The 27575-nt window shown below is 47.6% G+C and overlaps 1 protein-coding gene across 5 annotated transcripts in view; it reads left to right on the forward strand.

Annotated features, from left to right (window-relative positions):
* LOC140204512 (uncharacterized) overlaps nt 1-27575 on the forward strand; it is a 167168-nt gene that overhangs the window by 126440 nt on the left and 13153 nt on the right. For all 5 annotated transcript variants that reach the window (XM_072271217.1, XM_072271218.1, XM_072271216.1 and 2 more), the window contains exons 8-10: nt 21364-21433; nt 22840-22886; nt 25680-25738. In XM_072271217.1, the coding sequence (XP_072127318.1) occupies nt 21364-21433; nt 22840-22886; nt 25680-25738 (176 nt within the window). The remainder of the gene's footprint in view (nt 1-21363; nt 21434-22839; nt 22887-25679; nt 25739-27575) is intronic.

The following is a 27575-nucleotide window of genomic DNA, read 5'->3' on the forward strand; positions in this document are numbered from 1 at the left end:
CTCACTCTCCCTCTCCCCATCACTCTCTCCCTCCCCCTCACACTCCCTCTCACTTTCCCTCTCCCCTTACTCTCCCCCTGCGTCACTCTCCCCCTCCCCGTCACTCTCCCTCTCCCCCTCACTCTCCCTCTCCCCCTCACACTCCCTCTCCCCGTAACTCTCTCTGTCCCCGTCACTCCCCCTCTCCCCCTCACTCTCCCTCTCCCCCTCCCCGTCACTGTCCCTCTCCCACTCACACTCCCTCTCCCTGTCACTCTCCCTCTCCCTGTCACTCTCCCTCTCCCTGTCACTCTCCCTCTCCCCCTCACACTCACTCCCCCTCACTCTCCCTCTCCCCCTCACACTCACTCTTCCCCTCACTCTCCCTCCCCTCTCTCTCCCTCCCCCCTCTCTCCCTCCCCCCTCTCCCTCCCCCTCTCTCTACCTCTCCCCCCACACTCTCCCTCTCCCCCTCACATTCTCCCTCTCCCCCTCACACTCTCCCTCCCCCTCACACTCACTCTCCCCCTCACACTCCCTCTGCCCGTCACTCTCCCTCTCCCTGTCACTCTCCCTCTTCCCCTTAGTCTCCCTCTCCACCTCAGTCTCCCAACCCCTCACTCTCCCTCCCCCCACACTCTCCCTGCCCCCTCACTCTCCTCCCCCTCACTCTCCCTCTCCCCCTCACACTCCCTCTCCCCCTCTCCGTCGCTCTCCCTCTCCCCTCAGTCTCCCTTTTCACCTCAGTCTCCCACCCCCTCACTCTCACTCTCCCTCTCCCCTCACTTTCTCCACTCCCCTCACTCTCCCCTATCCCTCACTCTCCCTCTCCCTGTCACTCTCCCTCACCCCCTCACTCTCCCTCCCCCTCACACTCCCTCACTCTCCCTCCCCTCACTCTCCCTCTCCACGTCACTCTCCCCCTCCCCTTCACTCTCACTCTTCCTCTCCCCATCACTCTCCCACTCCTCGTCACTCTCACTCTCCCTCTCCCCTCACTTTCTCCACTCCCCTCACTCTCCCCTATCCCTCACTCTCCCTCTCCCTGTCACTCTCCCTCACCCCCTCACACTCCCTCACTCTCCCTCCCCCTCACACTCCCTCACTCTCCCTCCCCCTCACTCTCCCACTCCTCGTCACTCTCACTCTCCCTCTCTCTGTCACTCTCCCTCTTCACCTCAGTCTCCCATACCCTCACTCTCCCCCTCCCCTCACTCTCCCCCTCCCCATCACTCTCCCTCTCCCCGTCACTCTCCCTTTCCCCGTCACTCTCCCTCTTCACCTCACTCTCCCACCCCCTCACTCCCACTCCCCCTCACTCCCACTCCCCCTCACTCTCACTTCCCCTCACTCTCACTCCCCCTCACTCTCCCTCTCCCCCTCACTCTCCTTCTCCCCCACACTCTCCCTCTCCCCCACACTCTCTCTCCCCCCCACACTCTCTCTCCCCGTCACTCTCCATCTCCCCCTCACTCTCCCTCTCCGTCACTCTCCCTCTTCCCCTCACTCTCCCTCTCCACCTCAGTCTCCCACCCCCTCACTCTCCCTCTCACTCTCACTCTCCCTCTCCCCTCACTCTCCCCCCCTCCCCCTCCCCCTCACTCTCCCTCTCCCACTCCCTCTTCACCTCAGTCTCCCAACCCCTTACTCTCCCTCCCCCTCACACTCCCTCTCATCACTCTCCTCTCCCTTCACTCTCCCTCTCCCCCTTCCTGTCACTCTCCCTCTCCCCCTCACTCTCCCCCTCCCTGTCGCTCTCCCTCTCCCCCTCACTCTCCCTCTCCCCCTCACTCTCCCTCTCCCCATCACTCTCCCTCTACCCCTCACTCTCCCCCTCCCTGTCACTGTCACTCTCCCTCTCCCCATCACTCTCTCCCTCCCCGTCACTCTCACTCTCCCCCTCACTCTCCCTCTCTGTCACTCTCCCTCTTACTTTCCTTCTCCCTCGCATTCCCCTTCTACCCCTCTCTTCTCACCTCTTCTCTCTCTTCCACTTTTCCTCACCCTCTCTTTTCATCCCACTTCCCTCTCTCCCCCCTTCCCCCTCTCACTCCCCTTCATTCTCCTCCTCCCTCTCTCCCCTTCTTTCCCCTTTCCCTTCCCTCTTCCCCATTTCATTCCCCCTCACTCTCCTCTCCCCCTTTCTAACATCCCTTCTCTCGCTCTCCCCTTCCCCTACCCTCTCTTCCCTTCCCCTACCCTCTCTTCCCCTCTTTCTTCACCCTTTCCATCTTCCTGACTTTCCCACTCCACTCTCTCTGCCTCATCCCTCTCTTCTCACTCTCTCCCCTCTTCTCGCCCTCTTTACTTTCTCTTCCTTCCTCTCTCTTCCTCCCTCTCTTCCCACTCTCTAGTTCCTACTGTCTCTCTCCTCTTCCCTCTTCCCCTCTCCCTTCTCGGCCTCTCTCACCCTGTCTTTTTTTCCCACCCTCCCTCCCACCTACCTTTTCCCCTCTCTCTCCTCACCTTCTCTCCCTGCACTCCCCCCCTCTTTTTCTCCATCTCCCCCTCTCTCTTCCCTCTCTTGCTCCCTCCCGTCTCTCCTCTCACCTCTCTCCACTCTCTTCTCACACCTTCCCTCTCCCGTCTCTTTTCACACCTTCCCTCTCCCCTCTCTCTTCCTTCCACTCTTCTCCATTTCTCTCTTCCTCCCACTCTTCCCCCTCTCTCCTTCCCCTCTCTCTCCCCTCATCTCTCTCCCCCACTACTCTCTCTCTGCCTTTCTCTCACCCCATCTCCCCCATCTCCTCCTTGTCTTCTCTCTCCATTTCCCTCTCTCCCTCTCTATATTAAAACACATCTTAAATCTGTATAGAAACTAAATAAGACTTCCTCTTAAGGATTAACTAAACAGGCCAATATAAAACGTATTCACACTTCAAGGTGACTTTTACACTTAAATGATTTTTTAAGAAACTAGGGACGCTAAGTATTTGTGAATATATCTAACACAGATGCCTCTGCACCACCAAGCCCAGACTTTCTAAGCTGTATCAGGAATCAGATTGTGAAACATGTTTGCTGGGAAATATGCCTGGTCTGGTCTCAGTTAATACATGCCCTCCCAGGGCACCATTCATTTCAAAGCTTTCCTGTTTCTACTTGCCAGTGGTGTGTACATTCAACTTCTCCTTCCTGATTCACTTAAGGGGGTAGCTGCAGTGACTGGGGACCATGGGGCTATCAGCTCAGATTACTTCACCCAAAGTGTAACCAACCTCCTCAACATCTCGACTTCTGTCTCTCACATCAAATCTTCCCTCGGCAGTGTCGGTAAAAGGATCTGTGTGAGCTGTATTGTTGGGTAACCACCTGGTCTCAGATAAAAGAACTAGATTATAAAAACGAGATTCGGCAGATGGTGGAAATCCACAGCAACGCACGCAAAATGCTGAAGGAACAGCAGGTCAGGCAGTTTCTATGGAGATGACTGAACAGTCGATGTTTTGGGCTGAGACCCTTCATCAGGACTGGAAAGTAAGGAAGAAGATGCCAAAATAAGAAGATGGGGCAGAGGAAGGAGGACACGCTAGAAGGTGGTACGTAAAGCCAGATTTGAAGCTTAAAGCTGGGAAATGATAGATGGGAAAGGTAAAGGGTTGGAGAAGGAGGAACTTGATGGGAAAGGAGAGTGGACCATGGGATAAGGGTTGGAGAAGAAATTACCGGAAGTTGGAGAAACTGATGTTCATGCCATCAGGTCCTGGGCTATCTAAACAGAGTGGCTCCTCCAACCTGAGAGTGGCCTCGTTGTGGCAGAAGAGGAGGCCATGGACTGACATGTTGGAGTGGAAATGGAGATAGCAATTAAAATGGCTGGCCACCAGGACATAAGTTACAATAAATAAAGATAGCACTAAATAAATAAGAAGTTGGAGGCTCCAACCTGATGGCATGAACATCGATTTCGCCAACCTCTGGTAATTTTTTTACCTCTCCCTTCCCTCTTCTACCCCTCACTCCAGCCTCTTAACTCTTTTCTTCAGTTGTTTATCACTTCTCTCTGGTGCCCCTCTTTCTTTCCTTGCTCCCATGGTCCACTCTCCTCTCCTAGGAGCAGTCCTAGATGAGACTCCTCCTCCTCCAGCACTTTGCCTTTTCCACTTATCACCTCCCAGCTCCCCCACACACCTGGCTTCACCTATCGCCTTCTAGCTTGTCCCTCTTCTCCCCTCGCCACCATCTTATGCTGATATTTTCCCCCTTTCTTTCCAGTCTTGATGAAGGGAAACATTGAGTGATTATTGCTCCCCTGAGATGCTGCCTGACCTGCTGAGTTCTTCCAGCATTTTGAGTGTGTCTGCAGGTTCTTTATAAATCATTGGTCAGATCACATTTGAAATACTATGAGCAATGTTGGGCCCCCTATGTAAAGACAGATGGGCTGGTCCCAGAGGAGGTTCACAAGAATGATCTCAGGAATAAAAGGCTTAATGTATGAGGAGTGTTTGGTGCCTCTGGGCCTGTACTTGATGGAGTTCAAAGGGATGAGGGGGCATCTCACAGAAAGCCTGGTTAGAATGGTCATACTGAGAATGTTTCCAATAGTAGGAGGGTCTAGGACCCGAGGACAGCCTCAGAAAAAAAGGGCTTCCCTTTAAACCTGTGATAAGGAGAAATTTCTTCAGCCAGAGGGTAGTGAATCTGTGGAATTTGTTTCCCTGGAGGGTTGTGGAGGCCAAGTTATTGTGTGTATTTAAGGCAGCAATTGGGAAAGAAAACTGAGCTATTTTTGAGTGGCAGAGCAGACCGAATCGGCCAATTGGCTTAATTCTGCTCCTATATCGTTTGGTAAAAATTAAAGATTACCTCCTGCTAAGTTATTTCTATTCAACAGTCGTCCTTATAAATGTCCCACAATGTGTTTGCAAAGACTTCTAAGTACTCCTTTTCTTCTAAATAAGACCATAAGACGTAGGAGCAGAATTAGGCCATTGAGTCTGCTCTGCCATTTCATCATGGCTGATCCATTTTCCCTCCTAACCCCAAACTCCTGCCTTCTCCCTGTATCCTTTCATGCCCTGACTGTAAAGTCTCTGTAATGGCTACGACATCGTAATTCCATGTATGTAACCAAGCTCTCAGTTCATCACCTTTGTTTCTGATGCTTCTTGCATTGAAGTACACACACTTTAGCCCTTCTACCTTACTACCTTACACCCTTTATTCTGCTTCTCTTTCCTCAAAGCCTCTCTATGTTAGATCTGGCTTTACTCCATGCACTTCTTTCACTGCTCGATCGCTCTGGGTCCCATACCCTTTTTAAATTAGTTTAAACCCTCCCGAACCATGCTAGCAAACCTACTTGCAAGTATTGCTCCCCCTCGAGTTCAGATGCAACCCATCCAATCTGTACAGGTCCCACCTTCCCCAGAAGAGATTCCAGTGATCCAGAAATCTAAAACCCTGCCCTCTGCACCAACTCCTCAGCCACACATTCAACTGCCATCTTCTCCAATTCTTACCATCACTATCACGTAGCACTGGCAGCAATCCTGAGAACGCCACCCTTGAGGTCCTGTTCTTCAGCCTTCTGCCTAGTTCCCAAAACTCGCACTTCAGGACCTCATCTCTCTTCCTACCTATGTCGTTGGCACCAGCATGTATCATGATACTGGGATGTATCAGAGACATCCCAGACCCTGGCACCTGGGAGGCAACAAACCATGCGGGTGTCCTTCTCACATCCACAAAATCTTCTGTCTGCTCCCCTGACTATAGGGTCTCTGATGACGACAGCTCTCCTCTTCTCCGTCCCACCCTTCTGCACCACAGGGTCAGACTCAGTGCCAGAGGCCCTGCCACCATGGCTCACACCTGGTCGGTTGTCCCTGCCAACAGTATCCAGGACAGTAAACTTATTATTCAGGGGAATGACTACAGGGGTGCTCTGCACTACCTGTCTACTCACCTTCACTTTCTCCCCTCTGACTGACACCCAACGACCTGCTCCCGGCAGCCTAGGTGTGACCTGTAGCTGTCATCTATGACTGCCTCATTCTCCCTTATGAGTCAAAGGTCATCCAGCTGCTGCTCCAGTTTCCTCATATGGTCTTCCAGATCGCCTAGCCACATGCACTTCTGGCAGATGTGACTCTGCGGGAGAGGGGAGTTCCCCCAAGACTGCCATATCTCACATGAGAGGCACATCACCATCTCAGGAGGCATTGTAAAGACTAACTGGGGGCAACCTCATCCTCCGCCTCTTCTTGTCGAAGCCTCTCGAGTCAAAGCCTCAAAGCTCCACTCACTCACTGACTGCTTTCCACAGGCCGCTCTGCTTGAGCTATCCCTCTATTTATCTGTTTGAGCTTTTCAAACAGCTTGGTCACCTGACCTCGATTGCCCGCTCAGCTGCTTTCTGCTGAGACTGAGCTATTCAAATCTTGATTGTATAATCAACGGCTTTCTGCTGAGCTATTCAATTCTTGATTGACTTGATTGCACAGTCCAACTGCCAAAACTGTCAGAATCTCCGGAGTCAAAGCCTCAAAGCTCCACTCCTTCAGTGGCCCACAAAAAAGCCAAAATAAACAAGCTAATTAGGTGCCGCCCAGGGTAATTTGAATATCTCATAAACTGCTGATCTCCTGGGATTTTTACATGCAACAGGCTCTGGAGTTTCCAAAGAATGGTGCTAAAAATTTTTAAAAATCCAGCGAGTGGCTGTTCTGTGAGCGAAAACATCTTGTTAAATCCACTCGCTGGATTTTTTTTGTTTTTGGCACCATTCTTTGTAAACTCCAGAGTCTGTCATGCGTAAAACTCCCAGGAGATCAGCAGTTTCTGAGATACTCAAATCACCTTGGGCGGCACCTACTTAATTAGCTTGTTTTTTTCAGCTTTTTTCTTAAAGGGGTGCCGGACGCATTCCGGTGTGCTCTGGCTAGCACTCCACCCCTGGACAGATTCCCTTTGTACTCTCAGGGGAGGTTGCCTGCACACTGAGTAGCCACTTTATTAGATACATCCTGTACCTAAAGTGGCCACTGAGTGTATGCCCGTGGTTCTCTGCTGCTGTAGTCTATCCACTTCAAAGTTTGGTTTGTTCTGTGTTCAGAGTTCTTCTGGGCACCACTGTTGTAACGTGTGGTTATTCGACTTATTAGCACCTTCCTGTCAGCTTGAACCAGTCTGGCCATTCTCATGCCCTGACTGATCAAGAACCTATTAACCTCTGCCTTAAATATAACTTGGCCTCTACAGCTGCCTGTGGCAACAAGTTCCACGGATTATCTCTGGCTAAAGAAGTGGTCCTTTTCTCTGTTCTAAAAGAACATCCCTCTAATCTGAAGCTGTGTCTTCTGGTTTTAGACTCCCCAGCATAAGAAGCATCCTCTCCATGTCCACTCTATCAAGGCCTTCCACCATTCGTTAGGTTTCAATGAGATCACCCCTCAGTCTTCTGAATTCCAGTGAATTGAGACCTAGAGCCATTCAGCACTCCTCATATTATAAGCCTTTCAATCCTAGAATTATTTTCATCAACCTGGTCTGAACCCTCTCCAATGTCAATGCATCTTTTATAAGACCATGACATATGAGCAGAATTAGGCCATTCATCCCATCGAGTCTTTTCCACCATTCCATCATGGCTGATCCCGGATCCCACTCAATCCCATGCACCTCCCTGCCCGCCTTATCCTTTGCACCTCCGAGTTTTGAATTTTCTCTCCATTTAAAAAAGAGTTCACACTTTCATTTCTTCTACCGTACACTTCCTGACACTGTATTGCATCTGCCCCTTCTTTGCCCATTCTCCTAATCTGTCTAAATCCTCTGTAGTCTCTCTGCTTCTCAAAACTACCTGTCCCTCCACCTATCTTCGGATCATCTGCAAACTTGACCACAAGTCATCAATTCCATCATCCAAATCATTGACATGCAACATGAAAAGAAGCGGTCCCAAGTACACAACATCCACCAATTCTCCTTCGTCTATCCTGTTTATTATTTCTTCAAAGAATTCCAACAGATTTGTCCAGCAGGATTTTCCATTATGGAAACCATGCTGACTGCGGCCTATTTTACCATGTGCCTCCAAGTACCTCGAAACCACATCCTTAGTAATCAACACCAACATCTTCTCAACCATTGAGGTCAGAATTACTGGCCTATAGTTGCCTCTCTCCATTCTTGGAGTGACATTTGCAATTTTCCAGTCCTTTGGAACCATACCAGAATAAATTGATTCTTGAAAGATCATTACTAATGCTTCCACAATCTCTCAGCCACCTCTTTCAGAGCCCTGGGGTGAAGACTTATCTGCCTTCAAATCTTTCAGCTTTCCAAGAACCTTCTCCCTAGTAATGGCAACTTCATACACTTCTGCCCCCTGACACTCTTGAACTTAGGCTTTACAATGCCTCCTGAGACGGAGATGTGCCTCTCATGTGAGATGTGGCAGTCTTGGGGGAGCTCCCCTCTTCCAAAGAGTCACATCTGCCAGAAGTGCGTGAGGCTGGGCGATATGAAAGCCCGTTTAAGGAATCTGGAGCAGCAGCTGGATGACCTTTGACTCATAAGGGAGAATGAGGCAGTCATAGATGAGAGCTACAGGGAGGTAGTCACACCTAGGCTGCCGGAAGCAGGTCGTTGGGTGACAGTACCACCACCAACCTTTGTGTTGTCTGCAAACTTGCCAACCCACCCTTCTACCCCCACATCCAGGTTGTTAATAAAAATCATGAAAAGTAGAGGTCCCAGAACAGATCCTTGTGCGACACCGCTAGTCACAACCCTCCAATCCGAATGTACACCCTCCACCACGACCCTCTGCCTTCTGAAGGCAAGCCAATTCTGAATCCACCTGGCCAAATTTCCCTAGATCCCATGCCTTCTGACTTTCTGAATAAGTCTACCGTGTGGAACCTTGTCAAATGCCTTAGTAAAATCCATGTAGATCACATCCACTGCACTACCCTCATCTATATGCCTGGTCACCTCCTCAAAGAACTCTATCAGGCTTGTTAGACACGACCTGCCCTTCACAAAGCCATGCTGACTGTTTCTGATCAGACCATGATTCTCTAAATGCCCATAGATCCTATCTCTAAGAATCTTTTCCAACAGCTTTCCCACCACAGACGTAAGGCTATACCCGGACTATCCCTACTACCTCCTTTGAACAAGGGGACAACATTCGCCTCCCTCCAATCCTCTGGTACCATTCCCGTGGACAATGAGGACATAAAGATCCTAGCCAGAGGCTCAGCAATCTCTTCCCTCGCCTCGTGGAGCAGCCTGGGGAATATTCCGTCAGGCCCCAGGAACTTATCTGTCCTAACTCCCACAACTCCTCTCCCTTAATATCAACATGCTCCGAAACATCAACCTCACTCATATTGTCCTCACCGTCATCAAGTTCCCTCTCATTGGTGAATACCGAAGAGAAGTATTCATTGAGGACCTCGCTCACTTCCACAGCCTTCAGGCACATCTTCCCACCTTTATCTCTAGTCGGTCCTACCTTCACCCCTGTCATCCTTTTGTTCTTCACATAATTGAAGAGTGCCTTGGGGACTTCATTTACCCTACTCACCAAGGCCTTCTCATGCCCCCTTCTTGCTCTCCTCGGCCCCTTCTTAAGCTCCTTTCTTGCTACCCTATATTCCTCAATAGACCCACCCCTCTGATCTTTGCTTCCTAAACCTTATGTATGCTGCCTTCTTCCACCTGACTAGAGTTTCCACCTCACTTGTCACCCATGGTTCCTTCACCCTACCATTCTTTATCTTCCTCACCAGGACAAGTTTATCCCTAACATCCTGCAAGAGATCCCTAAATATCAACCACATGTCCATTGTACATTTCCCTGCAAAAACATCATCCCAATTCACGCCCGCAAGTTCTAGCCTTAGAGCCTCATAATTTGCCCTTCTCCAATTAAAAATGTTCTTGTCCTCTCTGATTCTGTCCTCTTCCATGATAATGCTAAAGGCCGTGGAGCGGTGGTCGCTGTCCCCCAGGTGCTTACCCACTGAGAGATCTGTGACCTGCCCTGATTTGTTACCTAATACTGGATCTAGTATGGCATTCTCCCTAGTCAGCCTGTCAACATACTGTGACAGGAATCCGTCCTGGACACACTTAACAAACTCCGCCCCGTCTTAACCCTTGGAACTAATCAGGTGCCAATCAATATTAGGGAAGTTAAAGTCACCCATGATAACAGCCCTGTTATTTTTGCACCTTTCCAAAATCTGCCTCCCAATCTGCTCCTCGGTATCTCTGCTGCTACCAGATAGAATACTCCCAATAGAGTAACTGCTCCCTTCCTGTTCCTGACTTCTACCCATACTGACTCAAAAGAGGATTGTTCTACATTACCCACCCTTTCTGTAGCTGTAATAGTATCCCTGATCAGTAATGCCACCCCTCCTCCCCTTTTCCCCCCTCTATCCCTCTTAAAGCACTGAAATCCAGGAATATTGAGAATCCATTCCTGCCCTGGTGCCAGCCAAGTCTCTGTAATGGCCACGACATCGTAATTCCATGTATGTAACCAAGCTCTCAGTTCATCACCTTTGTTTCTGATGCTTCTTGCATTGAAGTACACACACTTTAGCCCTTCTACCTTACTACCTTACACCCTTTATTCTGCTTCTCTTTCCTCAAAGCCTCTCTATGTTAAATCTGGCTTTACTCCATGCACTCCTTTCACTGCTCGATCGCTCTGGGTCCCATACCCTTTTTAAATTAGTTTAAACCCTCCCGAACCATGCTAGCAAACCTACTTGCAAGTATTGCTCCCCCTCGAGTTCAGATGCAACCCATCCAATCTGTACAGGTCCCACCTTCCCCAGAAGAGATTCCAGTGATCCAGAAATCTAAAACCCTGCCCTCTGCACCAACTCCTCAGCCACACATTCAACTGCCATCTTCTCCAATTCTTACCATCACTATCACGTAGCACTGGCAGCAATCCTGAGAACGCCACCCTTGAGGTCCTGTTCTTCAGCCTTCTGCCTAGTTCCCAAAACTCGCACTTCAGGACCTCATCCCTCTTCCTGCCTATGTCGTTGGCACCAGCATGTATCATGATACTGGGATGTATCAGAGACATCCCAGACCCTGGCACCTGGGAGGCAACAAACCATGCGGGTGTCCTTCTCACATCCACAAAATCTTCTGTCTGCTCCCCTGACTATAGGGTCTCTGATGACGACAGCTCTCCTCTTCTCCGTCCCACCCTTCTGCACCACAGGGTCAGACTCAGTGCCAGAGGCCCTGCCACCATGGCTCACACCTGGTCGGTTGTCCCTGCCAACAGTACCCAGGACGGTAAACTTATTATTCAGGGGAATGACTACAGGGGTGCTCTGCACTACCTGTCTACTCACCTTCACTTTCTCCCCTCTGACTGACACCCAACGACCTGCTCCCGGCAGCCTAGGTGTGACCTGTAGCTGTCATCTATGACTGCCTCATTCTCCCTTATGAGTCAAAGGTCATCCAGCTGCTGCTCCAGTTTCCTCATATGGTCTTCCAGATCGCCTAGCCACATGCACTTCTGGCAGATGTGACTCTGCGGGAGAGGGGAGTTCCCCCAAGACTGCCATATCTCACATGAGAGGCACATCACCATCTCAGGAGGCATTGTAAAGACTAACTGGGGGCAACCTCATCCTCCGCCTCTTCTTGTCGAAGCCTCTCGAGTCAAAGCCTCAAAGCTCCACTCACTCACTGACTGCTTTCCACAGGCCGCTCTGCTTGAGCTATCCCTCTATTTATCTGTTTGAGCTTTTCAAACAGCTTGGTCACCTGACCTCGATTGCCCGCTCAGCTGCTTTCTGCTGAGTCTGAGCTATTCAAATCTTGATTGACTTGATTGCACAGTCCAACTGCCAAAACTGTCAGAATCTCCGGAGTCAAAGCCTCAAAGCTCCACTCCTTCAGTGGCCCACAAAAAAGCCAAAATAAACAAGCTAATTAGGTGCCGCCCAGGGTAATTTGAATATCTCATAAACTGCTGATCTCCTGGGATTTTTACATGCAACAGGCTCTGGAGTTTCCAAAGAATGGTGCTAAAAATTTTTAAAAATCCAGCGAGTGGCTGTTCTGTGAGCGAAAACATCTTGTTAAATCCACTCGCTGGATTTTTTTTGTTTTTGGCACCATTCTTTGTAAACTCCAGAGTCTGTCATGCGTAAAACTCCCAGGAGATCAGCAGTTTCTGAGATACTCAAATCACCTTGGGCGGCACCTACTTAATTAGCTTGTTTTTTTCAGCTTTTTTCTTAAAGGGGTGCCGGACGCATTCCGGTGTGCTCTGGCTAGCACTCCACCCCTGGACAGATTCCCTTTGTACTCTCAGGGGAGGTTGCCTGCACACTGAGTAGCCACTTTATTAGATACATCCTGTACCTAAAGTGGCCACTGAGTGTATGCCCGTGGTTCTCTGCTGCTGTAGTCTATCCACTTCAAAGTTTGGTTTGTTCTGTGTTCAGAGTTCTTCTGCGCACCACTGTTGTAACGTGTGGTTATTCGACTTATTAGCACCTTCCTGTCAGCTTGAACCAGTCTGGCCATTCTCATGCCCTGACTGATCAAGAACCTATTAACCTCTGCCTTAAATATGACTTGGCCTCTACAGCTGCCTGTGGGCACCCCTGGTCAAAATTTCTGTTACTGTGAATAGCTAAGTGAGTAAAAGATGAACTGATTTCCAAAAGGCATAAAGTTAAAGATGACACATTTCTTTAATATTTTAAGCAAGAAATCATTTTTATTTCCATCTTTTACAGTTTCAAAATAAAAAACGAAAAGGGCCTGAAGCAAAAGTTTGGGCACCCTGCATGGTCAGTACTTAGTAACATCCCCTTTTGGCAAGTATCACAGCTTGTAAACGCTTTTTGTAGCCAGCTAAGAGTCTTTCAGTTCTTGTTTGGCCGATTTTCACCCATTCTTTCTTGCAAAACGCTTCTAGTTCTGTGAGATTCTTGGGCCATCTTGCATGCACTGCTCTTTTGAATCCACAGATTCTCAATGATGTTTAGCTGAGGGGACTGTGAGGGCCATGGCAAAACCTTCAGCTTGCGCCTCTTAAGGTAGTCCATTGTGGATTTTGAGGTGTGTTTAGGTTCATTATCCTGTTGTAGAAGCCATCCTCTTTTCATCTTCAGCTTTTTTACAGATGGTGTGATGTTTGCTTCCAGAATTTGCTGGTATTTAATTGAATTCATTCTTCCCCCTACCAGTAAATGATCCCCGTGCCACTGGCTGCAACACAAGCCCAAAGCATGATCGATCCACCCCCGTGCTTAACAGTTGGAGAGGAGTTTCTTTCATGAAATTCTGCACCCTTTTTTCTCCAAAAATACCTTTGCTCATTGCAGCCAAAAAGTTCTATTCAGAAGGTTCAAAGGAACATCTAAACAAGCCTGATGCATTTTGGAAACAAGTCCTGTGGACTGATGAAGTTAAAATAGAACTTCTTGGCTGCAAAGAGCAAAAGTATGTTTGGAGAAAAAAGGTGCAGAATTTCATGAAAAGAACACCTCCCCAACTGTTAAGCACAGGGGTGGATCGATCAGGCTTTGGACTTGTGTTGCAGCCAGTGGCATGGGGAACATTTACTGGTAGAGGGAAGAATGAATTCAATAAAAATACCAGCAAATTCTGGAAGCAAACATCAGCCGTCTGTAAAAAAGCCGAAGATGAAAAGAGGATGGCTTCAACAACAGGATAATAATCCTAAACACACCTCAAAATCCACAATGGACTACCTCAAGAGGCACAAGCTAAAGGTTTTGCCTTGGCCCTCACAGTCCCCCGACCTAAACATATCGAGAATCTGTGGATAGACCTCAAAAGAGCAGTGCATGCAAGACGGCCCAAGAATCTCACAGAACTAGAAGGCTTTTGCAAGGAAGAATGGGCGAAAATCCCCCAAACAAGAATTGAAAGACTCTTAGCTGGCTACAAAAAACATTTACAAGCTCTAATACTTGCCAAAGGGGTGTTACTAAGTACTGCCATGCAGAGTGCCCAAACTTTTGCTTTGGGCCCTTTTCCTTTTTTGTTATTTTGAAACTGTAAAAGATGGAAATAAAAAAGTTTTCTTGCTTAAAATATTAAAGAAATGTATCATCTTTAACTTTATGCCTTTTGGAAATCAGTTCATCTTTTACTCACTTAGCTATTCACAGTAACAGAAATTTTGACTAGGGGCGCCCAAGCTCGTTAGACAACCTGTCCTCCTCCACTTTCAGCCTGAACACCGGCGTGCCGCAAGGCTGTGTGCTGAGCTCTCTTCTGTACTCCCTTTTCACCTATGACTGCGTTCCTGTACATGACTCTAACTCCATAATCAAGTTCGCAGATGACAACACAGTGGTTGGCCTGATCAGAAAGGATGACGAGAGGGCCTACAGGGACGAGGTCCAGCGCCTGGCCACGTGATGTGCTGACAACAATCTGGCCCTTAACACCCAGAAGACCAAGGAGATCATTATGGACTTCAAGCATGCTAGCAGCCACACTCACATCCCCACGACATCAACGGAGCTGTAGTAGAGCATGTATCAAGCTTCAAATTCCTTGCTGTCCACATTTCCGAGGATGTCACCTGGTCCCTGAACTCCTCCATCCTGATCAAAAAGGCACAACAGTGCCTTTATTTCCTGTGGAACATCAAGAAAGCTCACCTGTGTCCCAGGATACTGACGGACTTTTACCGCTGTACTATTGGGAACATGCTTACCAACTACATCTCAGTGTGGTATGGCAATTGTACCATATCTAGGAGCCTCCGCTCCCACACCAGCAGGCACAGGAAGAGCTTCTTCCGTGAGGCTGTGACCCTGCTGAACCTCACATCACAGCGCTAAGCAGTATTGCACCCATATTGTACTGTCTCAGTACTTTTATATTTGTGTGCTGTAGCACTTACTTTTTATTCGCAGTTATTTTGTAAATAACACTATTTTTTGCATTTCGGGTCAGATGCTAAATGCATTTCATTGGCTTTGTATCTGTACTCGGCACAATGACAATAAAGTTGAATCTAATCTAATCTAATCTATTTCTTCCCCATTCTGATGTTTGATCTGAATAATTGCTTGACCGTGTCTGCATGCTTTTAAGATTTAAGTTGCTGCCACGTGATTAGATGTTTACATTAATGAGCAGGTGTACAGGTGTACCTAATAAAGTAGCCACAGTGTTTACTTTATTCTATTGTTGCCAAACAATTGATACCAGAGCGTACAATCATCACAGCGATATTTGATTCTGCGCTTCATGCTCCCTGGAGTTCAAATCGATAGCAAATATTAATATTTTAAATTATAAATCATAAATAGAAAATAGAAAAGGGAAAGTAAGGTAGTGCAAAAAAAAAACGAGAAGCAGATCCGGATATTTGGAGGGTACGGCCCAGATCCGGGTCAGGATCACAGTTTTATCACAGCTGGAAGGAAGCTGTTCCCAAATCTGGCCGTACAAGTCCTCAAGCTCCTGAGCCTTCTCCCGGAGGAAGAGGGACAAAAAGTGTGTTGGCTGGGTGGGTCGTGTCCTTGATTATCCTGGCAGCACTGCTCCGACAGCGTGCGGTGTAAAGTGAGTCCAAGGATGGAAGATTGGTTTGTGTGATGTGCTGCGCCGTGTTCACGATCTTCTGCAGCTTCTTTCGGTCTTGTACAGGACAACTTCCATACCAGGTTGTGATGCACCCTAGAAGAATGCTTTCTAGGGTGCATCGATAAAAATTAGTGAGAGTTTTAGGGGACAGGCCAAATTTCTTTAATTTTCTCAGGAAGTAAAGGTGCTGGTGGGCCTTCTTGGCAGTGAACTCTGCTTGGCTGGACCAAGTCAGGTCATTTGTGATATTGACCCCGAGGAACTTAAAGCTTTTGACCTGTTCCACTTGTGCACCACCAATGTAAATTGGGTCTTGCGGTCGGCTACTCCTTCTGAAGTCAACAACCAATTCCTTCCTCTTGCTGACGTTGAGGGATAGGTTATTGTCTTCACACCATGCCATCAGGTTCTTAATTTCCTCTCTGTACTCAAACTCATCCTTACCCGACATACGGCCTACAATTGTGTCATCAGCAAACTTATATATTGAGTTTGATGAAAACTTGGCTACGCAATCATGGGTGTACAGTGAGTATAGCAGGGGGCTGAGTACACAGCCTTGTGGGGCACCGGTGCTCAGAGTGATTGTAGGGGAGAGCTTGTCCCCTATTTTTACAGCCTGGGTCCTGTCTGTGAGGAAGTTGAAGATCCAGGTGCAGATCTGAGTGCTAAGGCCCAGGTTCCGAAGCTTCGAAATCAGTTTATTTGGAATGATGGTATTAAAGGCAGAGCTGTAGTCAATGAAAAGGAGCCTTACGTATGCGTCTTTACTCTCCAGGTGTTCTAAGGAGGATGTAGGGCCAGAGAGATGACATCTGCCGTTGACCTGTTGCTCCAGTATGTGAATTGCAAAGCATCAAAGTTGACCAGTAGACCGTGGTTGATGTGTGCCATAACCAATCTCTCGAAGCACTTCATAGCAATTGAGCCACAGGTCGATAGTCATTCAAGCATGCCACCTTGCTCTTCTTCGACACTGGGATTATCGTTGCCTTCTTAAAACACGAGGGGATCTTAGACTGAAGCAAGGAGCAGTTGAAGATGTCAGCAAACACTCCAACTAACTTGCTTGCACAGGCCTGGAGAACCCGTCCTGGGACGCCATCTGGGCCCATTGCCTTCCTTGGATTTATCTTCAGGAAGGCCCTTCTGACGTCCTCCTTGGTGACGATGAATCTCAATGCCACCAGATCAGGTTCATCCGGAGGGAGCAGGACACTCCTCTTCTGTTCGAATCTTGCGTAGAATACGTTAAGTTCATCAGGAAGAGGAGCGCCACAGTTATTGATATCCCCAGCCTTTTCTTTGCACCCAGTGATCTCATTTAGATCCTGTCATAGTCTACTGGCATCCCTCTGGTTAGCCTGGGCTTCCAACTTAGCTCGATATTGCCTCTTGGCACCCTTAATGGCTTTCCGGAGTTCACGCCTGGATTCCATGTAGCGACTGGTATCCCCGGACCGAAAAGCCACAGCTGTAGCCTTTAAAAGGGACTTGACCTCATAATTCATCCAAGGTTTCCGGTTAGGGAATACCCGGCTCATCTTGCGAGACACACAGTCCTCCGTGCATTTCCAAGTAAAGTCCGTGACAGCTGAGGCATACTCATCGAGGTTAGCTGCCGAGTCCTTGAATACTAACCAGTCCACCGATTCAAAGCAGTCACAGAGGAGCTCATCCATTTCCTCCGTCCAACGTGACACTACTTTTGACTTCCCGCTTCAGTTTCTGTTTGTAAGCCGGGAGGAGGAGTACGGCCTGATGGTCTGATTTTCCGAAGTGAAGTCGTGGGACGGAACGGTAGGCATCCTTGACTGCTGTGTAACATTGGTCAAGTATATTCGGGCCTCTAGTGGGGCAGGAGACATGTTGGTATAACTTTGGCAGCGCCTTTCTGAGGTTGGCCTGGTTGAAGTCCCCGGCTGTAATGAGCAAAGCCTCCGGATACCTGGTCTCAAGTTCACTGATGTTGGCATACAGTATGTTCAGAGCACACTCCACATCTGCCTGGGGGGGAATGTAGACCGCTGTCGGTATGACTGAGGTGAATTCCCGTGACAGATAGTAGGGACGACACTTCACCGACAGGTGTTCCAGGTCCGGGCTGCAGGAGCTTGTCAGTGCCACTGTGTCCGAGCACCACCCAGTGTTGATCAGTAAGCAGACACCACCTCCCCTCGTCTTGCTTGAAGACGCCGCGCAGTCCATCCGATGGATTGAAAATCTCTCTGGTCGGATGGCACAGTCGGGGCTGGCAGGGGAGAGCCAGGTCTCGGTGAAACAGAATACGCAGCAGTTCTGCATCTCCCTGCAGTAGGTGAGTCTCCCTTTAAGATCATCCACCTTGTTCTCTATGGCTTGCACATTAGCTAGTAAGATGGTGGGCATAGGGACCCTGGAGCCCCTCAGCTTCAATCTGACCAGCAGCCCAGCTATTTTTCCCACGCTTCCTCGGTAAATAGTGCATCTTTCCAGGTTTCCATAGATGCAGTGTTTTGTTGTCAGCTCTTTGATGTTGGTGGACATGTCCCGCAGGAATCGATCGATGGGTCGCGTCGTCGTGTGCTCCGGGTCGGGCCGAGTAACGGGGGAGGCTCCGCTGCCACTTCCAGCTGCCGGAGGCCCGGGCTGTCGATTGGGTTGGGCCCCGAAGCTGACACTTAATCCCGGATGGCCGGGCTCCTGGCTGAAACAAGTCCTTAAGCTGAGTCATGGTTGCGGAGGCCTCTGCTCCAGCCGAACCTCAGGCTTGATTTCCGAGGTCGGCGGCGGAGGCCTCACTTCGGCAGCTGTGGATGGCCACCAACGGGGCTTTACGGTGGTCGCTCCGGGGAAGCGTCTGCAGCACCTTGAGGTCTCTGCCGTCACTCCTGTGTGGTCGTCTGCTCCGGAGAGGTGCTGGTCGGAATGGGCCGTGTCTCCAAGCATGGTAGCAGACCGCTGGTCTCTGGGAACGTGGTGGGCCTCGCTGGTTGGGTCCAGGTGTGGTCCAGAGTTTAAGAAGCAGTTCTGGCTCGGTGGTCTCCAGCTGGGTCAGTAGCTTCACCAGGGTGTTGTTGATCTTGATCTTGCTAAATTGGAGGTTTAGAAGGGTTTCTCGGGTATAGGATAGTGGAGAGGGCAGTTTGCTCGGGAGAGCACATGCAAAGTCGCCAGTTACCAGCGCCATCTTGCTTTCTTTATTAGCGCGGGAAGTGTGGCCGTATTCGCAGGCTGCCCGGCACAATCCTCACTGATTTAATTTGATGTAAACAATGCATTTTACTGTATCTTTTGATGAATATTTGACAATTAGAGCTAATCTCCATCTAATCTATTAAAAAAATCACAGAGGAAACCATGTACTGATGTATTCTCTGTACCGTGACAATCTTACCAAATTTTAACTTGTCACTGTAAAATCACTGCACATCCATTTCTTTCTGTTGCTGATCCTGAATACAACTAACCCTAGTGATGACTCTAAGAAACTCAGTTGTAGCTCTTCACTCCTGTGTATGTGACCCCAAACACCTTCTCTTAATACAATTTAACACAAACTGTTGATGGTGTCATCTCTGATGAAGGAATTCATGAATGCCACATTGGCATCAAGGTAGCATGACACGATTAGAGCCCTGGACAAAAGAGTTCGGAGTTCAATTCTGATGTCATTTGTAAGAAGTCTATATGTCTTCCCAGTGGATTGTGTGTGATTTTTCCTCCCGCAGTCCAAAGTTGTACTGGTTAGTAGGTTAATTGGTCATTATATATTGTCCTGTGATTAGGCTGGAGTTAAATCAGGGGTTGCTGGGACAGTGCGGCTTGAAGGGATGGAAGGGCCTCTAAATAAATAAAAATTTGACTGTTGTTCTGACAAGGAAGGAACTCTGACTTTATTAGCACCTGCAAGTTCTGAAGATATCTGTTGGTTCGTAAATTGAGTAGACAGTCATACCACAACACCTCTGGGAAATGAACTGACAAAAACGTTCTGTTTGTGCTTGAACAAGACCCTTATTTTAAGAAAGTCTTCTCTAAAATGCCCATTGGTGCTTTGTGGCACACTGGGATAGAAATGGTGGTCAGTTGTCAGTCAATTGTTGATTTACAATATGATAAATAGATTCTTGTGGATTTGGCTGCACAAGTGGCAGTGACGGTGTCAGAGTACTACAGTACATTCTGTAGGTGGTACAAAACCACCCCCCCCCACCCGCCTCTGTACACTGACATCTTACAACAAATGGCTTCCTGCTGTAAGAACACAAGAAATTCAGGCAGGAGTCAGCCATCTCCCCCATCGAGCCTGCTCCACCATTCAGTAGGATCATGGCTGATCTGACTCCATGCCTTTTCCCATAACCCTTACTTGAAAAACCTATGTAATTGTGTCTTAAATATATTTAATGAGATAGCCTCTGCTGCCTCCCTGACCAAAGAATTCCACAGATTCACTATTTTCTGGGAAAAGCAATTTCTCCTCATCTACATCCTAAATCTATCCTCCTGAATCTTGAGATTATGTCCCTAGTTCTAGACTCATGTACCAGTGGAAACAACTTTCCTGTTCTATATCTTCTTCATAAGCCCATTATCCCTCTTGCGGCATAGGCCACAGCAGCAGCAGCTTGCCAGAGTCCCCTGTCCTGGGTGGATAGAAGGTTGATCACTTTCACAACATGACTTTATACGTCTTCTAAGCAAGGATCCTTTCTCTCCCAGGGTTGAGGTCTTTGATGCTTCTTTTGGCGTTTCTATAGCACTGGGCTTTCATGGGATGGGGTTGCTAGCCCCATGCCCAACTCATAGCCGGGTTGGGACTGTCCATGGCAGAAATATCTATCCCTTTCATAATTTTATATGTTTCTATTAGATTCCCTCATTCTTCTGAATGAGTGTCGACTTAGGTGATTCAATATCTCCTCTTAGGCTAATCCCTTCAACTCCAGAATCAAACTAATAAGCATCATCTGCACAGCATCCAAAACCTTCATACCTTTCCTCCAAGTAAGGAGACCAGAACTGCACACTGTACTCCAGGACCCGGTACATTGAAGCAGAACCTCTGTTAATCTCTGCTGTGTCATCACTCCTAATTCCTCTTCTTCGAGGATTGTCACCTTGTCATGGGTAGAGGCCTATGAGTTCCTGTGACCCCGAAAGCGATGTCACCTGGAGTTTAGCCTCTGGTAGGGTTACCCATGTGGTAAGGTCAAGGGAGAGGTTCCAGACAAAGAGCATTCTAACCAAGACCTCAGTGGTGGAGCCGGCAGAAGATGATGACACATCACAGCAGCAGTGAAGGCAGAGGAAGGCTGCTACAGTGAAGGGTTCCAGTCACTTTCTATGTAACTGCCAAGGACTCTGTGGTGCTGCCCACGTATCAGTCTCTCCACATCATGCATATGCATTCTCCATTAAGGGACTAGACAACCGCTTAGGAGAACATCATATCTGACACCACCACTACTCTATAATCCACAAACGTCCCACTTAGTGAGGTGAATTAAGGAACCAGGTGAAGCAGAGGTGATGCTGAATAAAGATAGTCAGAACCAAAGTTGGCTGAGGGTGGTGGATGAAGAGAAACTGAAGACTAGGCAGACAAAGCAGCAGGTGGTGTCTAGTCTGGAGCTTGCTACCTGATGGAAACTGGCCATTTTCATGAGGGAGTTGGGTGTATGTTATTCTTGGGAACGGAGGGCAACTGGAGTTCTCTGGGTGTCTGTCAGAGAGCCAGTGATCTGCCTTTGTTTATGGATATATGAAGAGGTGCAGTGAAAAGTATCTCTGAGCTGTCTCCCTCTCCCTCTCTTCCAGTTCGGAGTCCTACTCTGGTTGCTGACGTACATTGGGGCACTATTCAATGGACTCACTCTCACCATTCTGGGTAAGGAGAAGCTATCACTCCTATTGTGGAGACTCAACATTCCCAGGATCACTCTGGAGCGGCTCTCATGTCTCTGGAAGCCATTGAGTATGTGTGACTCACACTGGAGCTCCAGGTGTCATACGATGTCATCTCCAATCAGATCCCAGAGGTTCTGCCAGTTCCCTGCCTCTGAGTTGTTCATTGAGGGCTTTGGGAGCAAAGCAGGGTCATGTTGCCAGGGCGACAGAAGTGAAAGGGGTGGGGTGCCATCCCATTGGCTCCTGGTGGTTGCCAGTCATCACAAGATTGCCTGTTGTTACTTGCCCCAGTGATCAGTGATCAGGGGGTCCTGTCAGCTCACCAGCCCTTGGTCAAGTGCCATGGGGCAGGAAGGTCGGAGGTGAGCCCTCTGTGCACTGGAGTGACAGCCCAGTGACACACCTCCCTGCATCCATTGGCTAAGAAGCATGGACCTTCGATAGGCGTGGGTCATGCATGGATGTCCAACTCACTCCAGCCTGTGCTGGCCTGGTGTACCCTGTCTAGTCATGGAATAACAGATTATGGTAGTAGGCCCTCCATCCCATCTGGTGCATGCCAACGAAGAGCCCTATATCTAACATAGTCCCATTTGCCTGCATTTGGCCCATATCACTCTGAAGTTATTGCACCCAATTCAACCACTTCCTCTAGCAGCTCTTTCCATATACTCACCACAATCTGTGTAAAAGAATTTGACCCTCAGGTTCTTATTAAATTTTCCCCTCTATGCCCTCTATATCTTGACCTCCAAACCTGGGAGTGCATTCATCCTATCTGTGCCCCTCATGATTTTACACATCTCTGTAAGACCACCCCTCATTTTCCTCTGCTCTAAGGGAAAAAAGACCTAGTTTGTCCAACCTTTCTCTATACCTTAGTCCTTCAAGTCCTGGCAACATCCCTGTAAATCTTTTCCCACACATTTTCCAGTTTAATAACATCTTTCCTATAGCAGAGTGACCAAAACTGACACAAGTGTGGCCTCACCAATGTCTTGTACAACTGCACAGGAACTCACAACTTCTATACTTAGTGCCCAGTGCCCTAATTGATGAATGTCAGTGTGCCAAAAGCTGCCCTCTTCACCCTGTCTACCTGTGTCAACACTTCACCCTGTCTACCTGTGTCAACACTTTCAGGGAAATGTGTATTTGTTCTGCAACACTCCCCAGGGTCCTACCCCACCCTGATTTATTTTAGATCACTTCCTTACTTGGATTAAACTCCATTTGCCATGCCTTGGTCCGCTTAACCAGCTGATCAAGATGCCCCTTTTATTTTTGATAACCTTCTTCACTATCAACAATATCACCTATTTTTGTGTTGCCTGGTTAATGATCTCTGTGCCCTGATTTCTCTTTCTCTCTGTCTTATTCTTCCAGTTGTAGTTGGTGCCTTCATCGTTCCCCTGGTTTACAGGAAGCATAAGGTTAGTCTTTTACCTGTCTTTTAACAGTCAAATCTGCTCCCTGCCCTAGATGTTGTCACTGATAAATTGGACTCAGATAATCCACATTCTTTCTTTAGTTACTTGTGCACAAAGAGACAAGCTCAGCACCTGTCACCACACTGTTTTGAAGTCTGAACAAAGAAATGTCATTTTTATATAGAATTGTTTAGCGGATACAAATATTGACTGATAGATAACCTTGTGTGTATTCAAATTATTTATTTGCATGATCAATCACCAATCAAACTACAATAATACAGGTATTAATAGACAACAGAGTCTACACATTCAAGGCCAGTTAGAAACAGAATTGGTAAAGTAACTGACCCCCTTTACTTTACTTTATTGTTGCCAAACTATTGATACTAGAGCGTACAATCATCAAAGCGATATTTGATTTTGCGCTTCGCGCTCCCTAATCCTTTGTTTACATCCTTATTTTGTCTTGCTACATCGAGTAAATCTGGCCCCCTGCAGTACAAAGGCAAACTATGTTTAAAGGAACACACATCAAAGTTGCTGGTGAACGCAGGCCTGCTGCATTCACCAGCAACTTTGATGTGTGTTGCTTGAATTTCCAGCATCTGCAGAATTCCTGTTGTTTTTGTCTATGTTTAAAGGCCTTTCTTGCCTTGGCTGTCTGCACACTATCTGTAAATTGATTTTGCCTGGACATACAAAGCACAAAGTAAATTTTTTATCAAAGTACATATACTCTATATCACCATATACAGACCCAAGATTTGTTTTCTTGTGGTTAGGCATGTTAAATATAAGAAACACAATAGAATCAATGAAAGATCACACCCAACAGGGCGGGCAAACAACCAGCATGCAAAAGTCAACAAACTGTCCAAAGAGAAAAAAGGAGAAAAAGGGAAGCAATAACTATGAGGAAATGAGGTGTAGAGTCCTTGAAAGTGAACCCATAGGTGTGGGAACAGTTCAGTGATAAAGCGAGGGAAGTTGAGTGATGTTATCTCCACTGGTCCGAGCCTGATAATAACTGTGCACCTGGTGATGTGGGTCCTGAGACTCCTGTAACTTCTTCCTGATGGCTGCAGTGAGAAAAGAGCATGGCCTGAGATGGTGGAGGTCCTCAATGAGGGTTGCAGCTTATCTTAGCCCTTGCCTTTCTGCAATTTCCACCCAGTTGCCTCCCAACTCTCTTGGGTGTGGGCCTCTGCGTTGCCTCTTCCTGTGAACAACATCCTCCCACGGCTCTTCAGTGCCTCCTGCTGGCTGATGTGAGGCTGTGGAGTGCACCCAGAAACCCTGCACCCCGCCAAACCCCCACCATCCATTTGGCAGTTTATGGAAATTCCCAGGTCATCAGTGGCTTCTGAGAAATGGCCATATGACATAAAAGAAGAATTAGGCCATTCAACCTCATTGAGTTTGCTTCACCATCCCATCATGGCTGATTTATTATGCCTCTCAACCCCATCCTGCCTTCCCTCCATAACCTTTGATGCCCTTTCTAATCAAGAATCTATTAACCTCCACTTTAAATATACCCAATGACTTCATCTCCCAATGACAATGAATTCCACAGATTTGCCACCATATGGCTAAAGAAATTCCTCATCTCTGTTCTTAAAGGCCGTCATTGTATCCTGAGGCTTTGCCCTCTGGTCCTAGGCTCTCCCACTATTAGATACATCCTCTCCAAGTCCACTCTATCTAGGCCTTCTGTATTCAGTAGGATTCAATAAGTTCCATCTTCCATTGCTGTCTGGATGTTACACAGTTACTTTTAACTGCATGGTAACAGGCCTTTCAGATTCAACAAACCAACGCCACCCAATTACACTCAAGTAGCCAATTAACCTACGAACCTGTACTTTTATGCAATGTGGGAGGGAACTGGAGTGCCCAGGGTACATAAGGTGGTCATGGGGAGAGTGTGCAAATCTACAGACAGCAGCAGATTTGAACCTGGTTTGCTGGCTCTGCTAACCGCTGTACTACCGTGCTATCCTAAACATACAACAATAACAAACCAGTTACAAACTTCACTCACACAGCACATCGGCGTGCTCCTAAAGAGGTTCTCAGTATGATCGCAGACTTCTTCTCCACAGACCAGAGGTTCACCGGAAATCTGTGTTCCTTCCAGGAAGCTTTGAGCACATCCTTAAATCTGTTCCATTCCTCTCCTAGTAACCTCCTCCCCACACAGAGGATGGAATAGAGTATTTCAGGAGGCTGGTGTTGGGCAGGTCCGCAATGTGGTCTGTTCTTTGTAGTAACCATTAGAGAGAGACTCAGTGCTGGGGGAGGATACAGGAAACCGTAAATGCTGGAAGCTGGAGCAAAAAAAAAGCTGCTGGAAGTATACAGCAGGTCAGGCAGTATCTTGGGGAGAAGACGTGTTTGCAAATGCTGACTGTCCATTTCCCTCCACAGATGTTGCCTGATCTACTGAGTTCCTCCAACAGCTCAATTTGTTTTTGCTGGTGATGTAGTTCTGGAGTGTACGCTGATGCTGGTTCACTTGCCATTCCATTAGAGGACTGATGCTCAGTAAATCCCAGCAGACGTCTGCCTCATTACAGCAGCCCCCACCCAACCCAAGTGTCAGGACACGTTCTACCAGACCCAGCCTTGTTCCCCACTCCAGAACAATAAGTGGGCGTCAGGGACCACCGTGGTCACTGCTCCATGTGCCACCTTCCACTGAAAGGATTATGGAGTGGACAGAGTCCTCACTGTGTGTCAGGAACCCGTCAATCAACTGCCTTCATACTGAATTTTTCTCTTTCCCACCAGGTGCAGATTAACCAATACCTGGGGCTCCTGAGAGGACAAATCAAGGATGTAACAGCAAAGTATGTTTTTATTGGCTGCGGTTGGAAGGTGTTTACACCCACTGGATATTTTTTTGTTTTTCCACACCATTCTCCGTAAACTCTAAAGACTGTTGTGATGAAAATCCAGGAGATCAGCAGTTTCTGAGATATTCAAACCACCCCATCTGGCACCAACTTGTTCCACAGTCAAGGTCACTTAGATCACATTTCCTCCCCATTCTGATGTTTGGTCTGAACAATAACTGAACCATGTGACCATGTCTGCATTTTGTATGCATTGAGTTGTTGCCACATGATTAGCCGATTAGATATTTACCTTAACGAGCAGGTGTGCCTAATAAAATAAGTGTGAGGTAGGTTTAACTGAGGCAGGTGAGGTAGGTTTAATTGAGGCCCGTGTGAGGCAGGTGAGGTAGGTTTAACTGAGGCAGGTGTACTGGTGTGCCTAATAAAATGGGTGTGAGGTAGGTTTAACTAAGGCAGGTGTCAGGTAGGTTTAACTGAGGCAGGTGTAAAGGTGTGCCTAATAAAATGAGTGTGAGGTACAGCAGAAGTCAGAAGTTTACATACACCTTAGCCAAATACATTTAACTCAGTTTTTCACAATTCCTGATATTTAATCCTAGAAAACATTCCCTGTCTTAGGTCAATTAGGATCAGTACTTTATTTTAAGAATGTGAAATGTCAGAATAATAGTAGAGAGAATAATTTATTTCAGCTTTTATTTTTTTCATCACTTTCCCAGTGGGCAGAATTGAAAAAGAATGTGTGAGCAAGGAGGCCTACAAACCTGACTCAGTTTCACCAGTTCTGTCTGGAGGAATGGAACAAAATTCCAGCAACTTACTGTGAGAAGCTTGTGGAAGGCTACCCAAAATGTTTGACCCAAGTTAAACAATTTAAAGGCAATGCTACCAAATACTAACAAAAGTGTGTATGTAAACTTCTGACCCACTGGGAAGGTGATGAAAGAAATAAAAGCTGAAATAAATCATTCTCTCTACTATTATTCTGACATTTCACATTCTTAAAATAAAGTAGTGATCCTAACTGACCTAAGGCAGGGAATGTTTTCTAGGATTAAATGTCAGGAATTGTGAAAAACTGAGTTTAAATGTATTTGGCTAAGGTGTATGTAAACTTCTGGCTTCAACTGTAGGTTTAACTGAGGCAGGTGTACAGGTGTGCTGAATAAAATAAGTGTGAGGTAGGTTTAACTGAGGCAAGTATAGAGGTGTCCCTAATAAAATGAGTGTGAGGTAGGTTTAACTGAGGCAGGTGTACAGGTGTGCCAATAAAATGAGTGTGAGGTAGGGTTAACTGAGGCAGGTGTACAGGTGTGCCTGATAAAATGAGTCTGAGGTAGGTTGAACTGAGGCAGGTGTATAGGTGTGCCTAATAAAATGAGTGTGAGGTAGGTTTAACTACACATGTGATTTGGGGTAGGACACATTTGCTCAGATAGATTCTCATGAAACTTTGAAATATTGGATGTGAAGCTGAGGGGTGTGGGATGGGATGACTAAGATATCCTGGGGAAAGGTGGCAGTAAGAGCACTCTCTGAGGGTGAAGAATCCACACAAGTACCAGTATGAGAGTAGGAATACTATCTGGATTAAGACCAGACCCTCACCTAGTGACCCTCACCCTCTGATCTGTCTCCCACTAAACCTTCACCCTCTGACCTCCTCACCAACTAACCACTCTCCCACTGTCCCTTCACCCTCTGGCCTCCCTCCCATTGACCCCCTCACCAACTAACCACTCTCCCTCTGACCCTTCACTCTCTGACCTTTGAATAACTTCCCACTCAGACTGCTCTCCCACCGAACCTTCACCCAGTAATGTTTGTC

The sequence above is a fragment of the Mobula birostris genome, chromosome 10, assembly GCF_030028105.1.
Source record: "Mobula birostris isolate sMobBir1 chromosome 10, sMobBir1.hap1, whole genome shotgun sequence".
Classification (NCBI taxonomy): domain Eukaryota; kingdom Metazoa; phylum Chordata; class Chondrichthyes; order Myliobatiformes; family Myliobatidae; genus Mobula; species Mobula birostris.